Source organism: Garra rufa, chromosome 25 (genome assembly GCF_049309525.1).
Source record: "Garra rufa chromosome 25, GarRuf1.0, whole genome shotgun sequence".
Lineage (NCBI taxonomy): Eukaryota > Metazoa > Chordata > Actinopteri > Cypriniformes > Cyprinidae > Garra > Garra rufa.
The window spans coordinates 16360870-16371519 of NC_133385.1; the positions used below are offsets into that span (position 1 = coordinate 16360870).

Consider the following 10650-nt stretch of genomic DNA (forward strand, 5'->3'; position numbering starts at 1 on the left):
TCAACTTATTAACTCGGGGGGAGTTGGAGAATGAGCCTATTTCCAAAAAAAGTGGTGTGTTCCTTTAACAGTGTGTGAACACATCCACCCTACAATGATAAAAATACTTTCATTCCTTTTTCAAATCCCCAAAAAACCTAAACAGTCGCAATTATCAAGCCATTTTGATTTTCTGAGCAGTATAATGTGAAACCGCATAGGCCCCGCCCGGCCCGGTATTAGCATAGTCCCGCCCTCAGCCAGTTGTATGCTGTCCGCCATTTTCTCTGCGTTTGAACAGCTGTAAGCAATGCAGATGTTTTGTAGTTGGATGTAAAAGTGAACAGAAAAGTCTTAATTTTCTCCCGACATCAGAGACAACAAGGACGCAGTGGATTAGTTTTGTTTTTGAAGGTAAGGTGCCACAGAATACATGAAAAATGGAGGAGAGGATCGGGGTAATGCACCAAAATAGTGAGCAGAGCTGTTGTTGACAAGGTAAAAAGGTGTTATTTTACATGACCACTGAGAAATTTAACCAAAGTATGTTGTAGACATTTCATGAATACCTTCGAGAATCATACCAAATTGTGGAAAATAGACATTTGATGTCAAAAATGTATTCAGAGATTTACATTTTGGTGACCTGGTGGCTAATTCATATCATTTCATACAATTCAAAATAGTCTGTTCTTATTTTAGATTTGCTTTGCTAATGCTAACTGTGCTAACATTCTGTTTCCTCAACAGCACGCCTGTCTGTTATGATGACATAGTGATTTTAGATTTTCCTGCTTCAAACTGTGTGAAAACCAACTGTGGTTGGTTGCTCGATTTGCATGTCGGTTAGATGATCTCTTCCTGTTCTAGCAGATGGTACCTAGCCAGAATAAGCTTTCAAGCAAACCACAACATATGTCAGTAATCACACGTCTGGTCAACAAAATTACAATTCTAAATGCAATTGTCAGCTAATAACCTTAGCATTTGATAGTGCAGCTATCCTCCAGGAAAAAGGTTTGGAGATGAATCATCAGTCAGATGACTGTTTCTCAATCATTCTGGGTAATCAATCCTTCTGTTTACTTAAGCTAGATATACTATCAGTGAGTCATCTTGTGAGAATGTTGTCACCAGACTAAAAGTATGTTTGGACAGCTTCTGTCAGACAGTGTTTCTGGCATTTCTCAGTTTTATCCAATTCCATCCTCACACCACAATGAAATAGTAATCTCCTCCATGTTGGTTGGCATCAGTACTCCCTTATTTTCTCAAAATGGCTTCTCTTATTACCTTTAACGGTTTAGTTCACTCCTAAAAGTTTACCCTCTTGTTGTTCCAAAGCTGTATGATTGTCTTTTGTGGAACACAAAAGATGGACCCCGTTGACTTCTATTGTGTGGACCTCAAATGTTCTTCTTTTGTGTGTGACAAGAGAATAAATGATAATTCTTGGATGAACTATCCCTTTAAGTGACCATTTGGCGTTAGTGTACCCAACCATACTCACATTCATCAGTGTAATTGCTGGATGTGGTTTAAGTTAGCCAAATTGACCCAGGGTTCCTTTCACCTCCAAGTATGACCATAGGGTGCGGCAGAAGTTACGCAAGGTCATTACCTAACTTGCTTTATCAAATGTTGGAGCATAAATGTCATGAAGGGATAGGTAATGTCTGTAAAAATGTTAATTTCACTTGCAAAACGGCAAGTATTCTGTCAAGACATAGACAAGTATCAGAGGCATTTCCTTCGAGGAGACAAGGAAGGCAGTGCATCCTCAAAATATTGGACGAGGAAAAAAAAATACATAGTACAAAAATAAAACAACGCCACCATTAAGAAGTGTTTAAATCACTAAAATACATTCTAAATAAAACACTGTCCAACAGCGACACCAGCAGGAGTCCATGTCTCTTTCGCCTCCCCTGAGCCCATTGAGAATGAATGGGGTAAAGTGACGTGAGAGGAGGCGATATGATTGGATATGACTGGTTATGTTTGGCTGTAATTGAAGGAACAATATAACAATATAATGGCGTTAATGAGAAGACTAATTTAAGAAAGTAAATAAACAACTCAAACATTTAGATATAACCACTATGACATGTCAAAATAAGACTTGAAATAGCATGAAAACATGATTCGTGGAAGTTTTTAGTGAGTAATAATCAGCTTGGTGAAATTTAAAGCAGTGTCTCTCAGTGGTTTGATGAATTAAAACTTAAAAAATAGTTAAAAGTTAACGATTAAAAAGAATAGCTGAACATATGTTCACAAATTAAATGTATTGTTTAAATTGTTACTGCCTTGAGTTATTATTCTGAAATAGAGCTTAAGTCAACAGTTCACATACACCTTGCAGAGTCTGTAAAATGTTATTTTACCAAAATAAGAGGGATCATACAAAATGCATGTTTTTTATTTAGTACTGACCTGAATAAGATATTTCTCAAAAAAGACATTTACATATAGTCCACAAGAATAAATAATAATTGAATTTGTAAAAATGACCTGTTCAAAAGTTTACATACACTTGATTCTTAATACTGTGTTGTTACCTGAATTATCCACATGTGTTTTTTTATGTGTGTATTTGAACACTTTCCAACAATGACTGTATGATTTTGAGGTCCATCACACTGAGGACAACTGAGGGACTCATATGCAACTATTACAGAAGGTTTAAACACTCACTGATGCTCCAGAAGGAAACATGACGCATTAAGAGCCAGGGGTGTAAACTTTTGAACAAAATAAAGATGTGTACATTTGTCTTATTTTGCCTAAATATCATATTTTTTTTTTCATTTAGTACTGCCCTTCAGAAGCTATAGAAGAAACTTACATGTTTCCCAGAAGACAAAATAAGTAAAACATACCCTGATTTTTAATTTCTCAATGCATCTCAGTGCATTGTGTTTCCTTCTGGAGCATCAGTGAGTGTTTGAACCTTCTGTAATAGTTGCATATGAGTCCCTCAGTTGTCCTCAGTGTGAAAAGATAGACCTCAAAATCATACAGTCATTGTTGGAAAGGGTTCAAATACACAAAATGCTGAAAAACCAACAAATTTATGGTGCCTGAAGGATTTTTCTGAAGAACAGCGGGCAGTTTAACTGTTCAGGACAAACAAGGGACTCATGAACAACTGTCACTAAACAAAAAAAAAAATCCTTCAGGTAACAAGACAGTATTAAGAGTCAAGTGGATGTAAACTTGAATGAAAAATGAAAAGGGTCATTTTTATAAATGCAACTATTATTTTCTCTTGTGGACTGTAAACACCTTTTATGTGATATATCTGATTCAGGTCAGTACTTAAAAAAATAACATGCATTTTGTATGATCCCTGACATTTCAGTAAAATAATTACCATTTTGCAGATTCTGCAAGGTGTACGTAAACTTTTGACTTCAACTGTGAATATAACTTGGGCTTGTTACATTGCATATGTATTTGACGTTCTGTGAGATTGTGCTTGACATAACATTCTCTTAGGCCTCAAACTGATACGAGATTCACTCATATTCACTCAATATTCATGTCGAAGTAACGCATGTAGAGCTGTTGGTCAAGGTCAGGGCCACTGAGGGCAGAAGTAACCACACAAGGCCTGGACATGAATAATGATGAGTCTCCCTGTTTAACACTGAAATTGAGAAGAGGGTTAAAAAAAGAACTAAACACAGGTGAACAGTGACCTGTAGAGGTAAGCCGGACCGATGTGGACTGCACAGACCAAGGAGGTCTTGGAGAAATCGCGTCATCCCGTAAGCCAACAGTGGACACTTGAGCCCTTGGTGTTACAAAGGGCCGCTACTGAGACGCCTCCCAAAGCGCCATTAGGACCTCACGTGGTATTGAGTCGCTCACATCGAAGACTAGCATATAAACTTGTCTTTTGTTAAAAACGATGCTTTCTTTTGTATTTTACAAAGGGAAAGTCTATTGGGACTCTATAAAAATGTTTAATCCTTCTGAAGAAAAAAGGTCTATTATGAGGCAGGCTTAATTGTAAAGATAACAACACCTCTTGAATACAAAAGAGCTGTTATGATGACGCAGAGGAGCGTGGGAGCCAGAGCCAATTAATTAACCTGGCTGGCAAAAGGCAAGATATCACATAGCCAAAATATTGCTTAACATGAGAGATGAAGCGATCATGTTGCACACAACATGAACCACAAACCAGGCCTCACGCAGCATAATCAACAATGAACTGAGGAAAATGAGGATTTTGTTTTACAAACTTTGCATTTAGTCTTGACTAAAATATTCCATTTAAAAAATACAACATTTTAAAGAAAGTTCAAAATCAAACCAAATATTTTAACATTTTATAGGTTATTTAAAGGGATACTCACATGGACTATTTTAACAATGTTTTTACTACCTTTCTAGGTCTTGAACGTGTCAGTTGCGTTGCTGTCTACGCAGGGTCAGAAAGCTCTTGGATTTCATCAAAAAGATCTTAAATTCCGTTCTGAAGATGAACAACATTAAGGTGAGTAATTAATGACAGAATTTGGAATTTTAGTTGACAAACAGGCTCACATTTCAAACCCCAAATTAACAGACAACAACAAGGCACATAAATCTAAATAAAAATCATTTATTTTCATTAATATAGTAATCAATCTACCTAGAGCAAAGAAATAAAAGGTCCACCATGCCACTTTATTACTACAGTATGTGGAGGCTGCGCCAAGGTCTGAATACTGAACAGACGGACACACAGACCAATAAGGAGAGAGGGGGGCGGGGTTCATTCTGGTCTTCATTCTCCATGCCTAGTTTAAGGTGGGAGGGGCCAGTGTATTTGGGGGTGGAGTCAAGGATATAATTCCTTTCATCTAAAACTTGGGAGGGAAAGCTTTGAAATCTTCAAGCTAGAGGAACAGACCTGTTATAGAGGGGCAGACCAACCTTGACAGACACAGGAAAGCTGAAATGTCTGTGTTGGTGCGAGTGTATGCGAGTGTGCATGTGTGTGTGTGTGTCTGAGAGACGAGGTGTAACAGGTGCTGCTTAGATCCAACTTTCACTGTACACTTGAAGAGGTTTCAGACACGAGGGATAAAAAATTGAGGTAACAAACGCCTTCCTTTTCCGGTTCCTAAAAACAACAACAAAAAAAGGAATTTCAGACAATATAAAAATGCTACAAAAGACAAATGTGACCCTGGACTACAAAACCACTCATAAGGGAAGTTCTTAGCAATGCATATTACAAATAAAAAAATTCAAAGTTTTGATTTCTATTTATAAATATACCCATGCTACTTAAGACTGGTTTTGTGGTCCAGGGTCACCAATACAAACCTGTGGATTATTCATCTTGACATTATAATTTATGATCAATTTTTTTTCAGAGATAATACAATTTTGGTAAATACCAATATTTCTATGTATGAAACATAATACACAAAAATCTACAATGAATATTTGAAATGCTATAAGTGAACTTAGGCATCACAACATTATAATGTACAACAGTTAACTAAATAATTGAAAAAAAAAAAAACCTAAAGTAAAAAGAAATAGTTTAAAAAAAGTGTTACATTAAAAATTAGAAAAATAAGCTAAATCAAAATATAAAAAAATAAAAATCACAAACACATAAATCTACTAACAATCAAACCAAAATGAACACTGAAAAAATAAAAACAAAAGCTAATTTAAAATGAATAAATACTATAATAGTATATAAATAATTAAAAAAAAACACACTGATGTACAGTATGAAAATATTAAGTCTTAAAATTACATTAATCTGTGTTATTAAATTGTTTGTGTTCATAAAGATCAACTTTGGTAATTTACACTGCCATTCAAAGGGTTAGGATCAGTTAGACATTTCATGTTTTTTTTTTTATATGCTCATCAAAGCTGCATTTATTTGATCAAAAATCCAGAAAAAACATTAATAACATGAAATATTATTTCAATGTAAAATAATTGTTTTCTATGTGAATATATTTTTAAAATTTATTTATTTGATGCAAATGTGAATTTTCAGCATCATTACTGCAGTCTTTATTGTCACATGATCCCTCAGAAATCATTTTAATATGCTGATTTATTATTAATGTTGGAAACAGTGCTGCTTAATATTTTCATGAATAAACTCTTAAAAAGAACAGAATTTATTTAAAACAGAAATCTTTTGTAACAATATAAAGTACCGTTTAAAAGTTTGTGGTCAGTACATTTTTAGTCTCTTTTTTAATAATAAATTAATATTTTTAATCAGCAAGGATGTATTAAAAAGTGATAGCAAAGATTTTTTTTATATAAATGTTGTTCTTTTTAACTTTTTTATTCATCAAAGAATCCTGAAAAAAAAAAACAATCACAGATTTCTAAAAATAAAGCAGCACAACTGTTTCCAACACTGATTTAAAAAAAAGCAATAAATCAGCATATTAAAATGATTTCTGAAGGATCATGTGACACTGAAGACTGGAGTAATGGCTTCTGTATTTTTGATCAAGTAAATGCAGCCTTGATGAGCAGAAGATAATTCTTTAAAAAAAACTAAAAAATATTACTGATCCCAAACTTTTAAACAGCAGTGTATATGCAAAAATAAGCATAATAAGCATATTAACTGAACCGATAAATAAATAAAAATGTACATCTTAATACCTGCTCTCATCGGGGTGTGTTGGTTCCACTTGACACGATGGTGCCATCTGTATTAGTGTGAGACTGCTCCTTCACCACTGGAACTAAAGGCACACACAGATTATGCATGTTTCGTTAATTTTAGACTGCGTGTTGTTTCTATATAAGTTGTCAAAAGTAAGGTAGGCGAACTCACAGAAATAAGGGTGCTCCATGGCCTCGGTGGCAGTCAATCTCTGCTGATGGTCGTAGCGTAGCAGCTTGTCGAGAAGGTCCAGAGCCTCTGGACTCACCAAATGCTGGTTCTCCGTCTGCACAAACTGTTCCCAGCGCTTCCGTGTCTGCCTGTGGGATACGGCAGGAGAGTTTCAGTAACTGGACAAACTGGCATAGTAGTAGATTGTGTCACAATTAGTATTAAATTAATTGGTACTTTGTATCCGTAGGGCACTATGATTTTCGTGATGTGAAAAATGCAGACAAAAATCGCAGAATCCAGTCATAAAAATGGAATTTGCTGTATAACGTGGATTTATTTTTTGCCAAATTTGGGATGAATTAATCAAAAGTAGGTCCGTACACTTAAATCAAAATGTGATATGGACTACTGTCTGTGAATATTAAGATGCAAAAAATACTATTTAAATGTAAATCTGGCATGTTCTGTGTCTCTGTGTGAATGCATAGCACAGGCATGCGCTTTTGACCTTTACTACACACATACTGAAGCGCATGTGACGCTCTTAATGTTTTTAGCCTCTGCCGCCTCAATATTTGAGTTCATGAAAACATGAACATAAACTCCAGAACTGGAGTCACTTCATGAGCATTTTGCAGCTTCATATCATTTACAAACAGAAACCTATCTAGTCTAAATAGCAACCCATCAAAATAAAGGTTTTAGTGATAGTAATACTACTGATAATAAAACTATTTTTAAGGAATAGTTACCGTAAAAAAAATATTTACCAGAATTTATTTACAAGAAAAATTAAAAAAGTATTTCTGAAAAAAAAAAAAAAAAAAAAAAAAAAAATTAAAATATATAAAATGTATAAATATATTTTTACCAAAATCAATGCTTTTATTTAAAAAAATTAATGAAACCATTCAAATGGAACATTTTTTTTGTAAAAACATGCTTTGTGATTAATATTTTTAATTTAACCATTAAAACAGAGTCTAGAAAAAGTAAAACGGAAAAAAAACACAATCCAGAAAACTGGAAGACAAAAAAATGAATTTGGGAAAAAATAAAACAGATTTTATAGTGTGTATAGTATTTATAGTATGTATCGTTTACATACTATTCTAATTTTTTATAAATATTTTGTTTTTTGTTTTTTATTAATTTATTTTTTTTGTCATTTGTTTTAGTTTTTATTTCAGTTTGTTATTTTAGTAGTTTTAGTACTTTAGTTTTCTCTTAATGTAACAGTAACAGAAAAATCATGTAACTAAATGAAAATGAAAAATGTTGCCTTGGCAGCTAGTTGTAAAAATACATTCAAGTTTTTAATTATTTATTATTTCAGTTAATGTTATTTCAAGTAAATAATGTTTATATGGTTTCAATTTATTTAACTACAATAACTTTGCTTCTTATTTCAATATCCATGTACACTCTGAAGACACTTAAGTTCGGCCAGATATCATTAATGATACAGATTTATGTAAAAGGTTACTGAACTTAGTGGAAAGCCTTGGATTTACCTAACAATATAAATAAATACAAATTTATAATAAATAATTTGTCTTTTATTTGTGAATATGTGACCCTGGACCACAAAACCAGTCTTAAGTCGCTGGGGTATATTTGTAGCAATAGCCAAAAACACATTGCATGGGTCAAAATTATTGATTTTAATTTTATGCCAAAAATCATTAGGAAATTAAGTAAAGATCACGTTCCATGAAGATTTCTTGTAAAATTCCTACTGTAAATACATCAAAAATGTATTTTTTGATTAGTAATATGCATTGTTAAGAACTTAATTTGGACAACTTTAAAGGTGATTTTCTCAGTATTTAGATTTTTTTCCACCCTCAGATTCCAGATTTTCAAATAGATGTATCTCAGCCAAATATTGTCCTATCCTAACAAACCATACATCAATAGAAAGCTTATTTATTCAGCTTTCATATGATGTATACATCTAAGTTTTGTAAAATTTAACCTTATGACTGGTTTTGTGGTTCAGGGTCACATATAATATAATACAATATGACAAGTTTGTTTTTTATTCTTGTCTTCTTGTTGTGTGTTTAAAAGCAGTTTTAAAAAAATTTCTGAAATGCCTCTTTGACATTCTCTGCTGGTACTCACTGGCCAAGCAGGTCTTTGAATCGTGGATCCAGCTCAATGTGGTATTTGCGCAGGTAGCCAAATAACTCATCCGTTCCGAGAACTTTTGCAATCCGCACCAACTGGAGAACGAGGAAATCAAATCAAATCTTAGTCACATGCTTAAAACAGCGCTTAGCTAGTAGGCTTAAATGCATATTTATTTTAAATATAGTTATAAAAACATGAATAATCTATTCCTGATGTATAAGTAGGGCTTGGGCTGATAATTCGATAACGATAATTATCACGATATAGTTTTTTTTTTTTCTCTCGATAAAACGATAATGACAGTTCGATAAGCGCTCGATAATGTTTACGCACTATGCGTACCGCTGCACAGGCATTTTGCTGCCCGCACTTCCGGATGCCGCACGCAGTAATTAGTTTACAGCCACAGGGCTCTACAGTGAGACCATTTCACTTGCATTTGCTACTAAAAATTTGTTCGTGCGACTGTAAAAAAAATATTTAGGAGCACCATGTGCGACTGTCCCGATCAGCATATTTGTGTTTGCGTTGAGGGGAGCTTCAAAGGTTTCTACGGGTTTTTGCAACGTTGAGTAATGCATCACAGACATATCTCACCAATCCTTTCATAAATAAAGTGTAGAGAGAGTGTAAATAAGAGACTGATTGTGCAGTTAAGAGAGCGTCGTTGTTTATAATAGAGCTTTGTGATATCGCAAACTAAGATGAGTGACAGCTTTTAATAATTTTTAAGGGAGTTTGTAAATGAGATATTGATCTGATACAGCAGTTAAATAAACAAGAAGTTATTAAGTGACTTACATTGTCTGACTACAATTTTGCTCTATTTCATCGTCAAAAGTAATCTGAAAGAAGTCACAACTGCGCGCATCTCCATTCAAACACAGCGGTTAGGGCTGTGCAATATATCGAACGATATTGTGAGGCGCGTTTAGTCAATGAAGCCGGTGCTTTGATTAGTAGTAAATCTCCATCACGTGCGTTCCGCTCAGGTTCCGCTGGAGCGGCAATTGATACACAGAGACTTAAATCTCTGACAAGCTACGCCATATCGAGCTTAATATCGCATTCGATATTTAGCGCAATATGGCGTAGCTTGTCAGAGATTTAAGTCTCTGTGTATCAATTGCCGCTCCAGCGGAACCTGAGCGGAACGCACGTGATGGAGATTTACTACTAATCAAAGCACCGGCTTCATTGACTAAACGCGCCTCACAATATCGTTCGATATATTGCACAGCCCTAACAGCGGTGTTTCGTTTATGAATGAAACGAGCGTTTTTTAAAGGAATCTAGTGAATTTAGTGATTCAATTTCCCCTTCATAAAGAGAGTCACTTGCTTTATTCCCGAATGAACCATCCGTTCGAATGAATCAAATGAATGATATGATTCAGTAATTAAATCAGTGTCTTACCGCCACCTGCTGGCAGATCTGTTCAGTTATTTTAATCTTTAATATTTCTGTATTCAAAATGTTTTATTTAAAACATTAATCTCAACATGAATTTATGATAATTTTGATTGCACTCATGTCACCTCTGAGCCTCATTAAACATATGAAAAGGTAAAAACAAAGGTAAAAAACAAAATTCCCCTGTAAATCATTTTGAGGAGTCAAATATCACATCGTAATAGGAAGGCAAAAATTTTTTATCAGAGTTTTGATTATTATTTAGAATGTGGTCCTAAATTTTTAGGTAAGCA

General features: G+C 34.2%; 1 protein-coding gene across 2 annotated transcripts in view; it reads right to left on the reverse strand.

Moving 5' to 3' along the window:
* Positions 1–4574: 4574 nt before the first annotated feature.
* csnk2a2b (casein kinase 2, alpha prime polypeptide b) overlaps positions 4575–10650 on the reverse strand; it is a 14015-nt gene continuing 7939 nt past the window's right edge. For both annotated transcript variants that reach the window (XM_073831370.1, XM_073831369.1), the window contains 4 exons: positions 8936–9036; positions 6806–6954; positions 6631–6713; positions 4575–5098 (listed from right to left, as the gene is read on the reverse strand). In XM_073831370.1, coding sequence (XP_073687471.1) covers positions 6637–6713; positions 6806–6954; positions 8936–9036 — 327 coding nt within the window. In that variant the 3' untranslated portion in view covers positions 4575–5098; positions 6631–6636. The remainder of the gene's footprint in view (positions 5099–6630; positions 6714–6805; positions 6955–8935; positions 9037–10650) is intronic.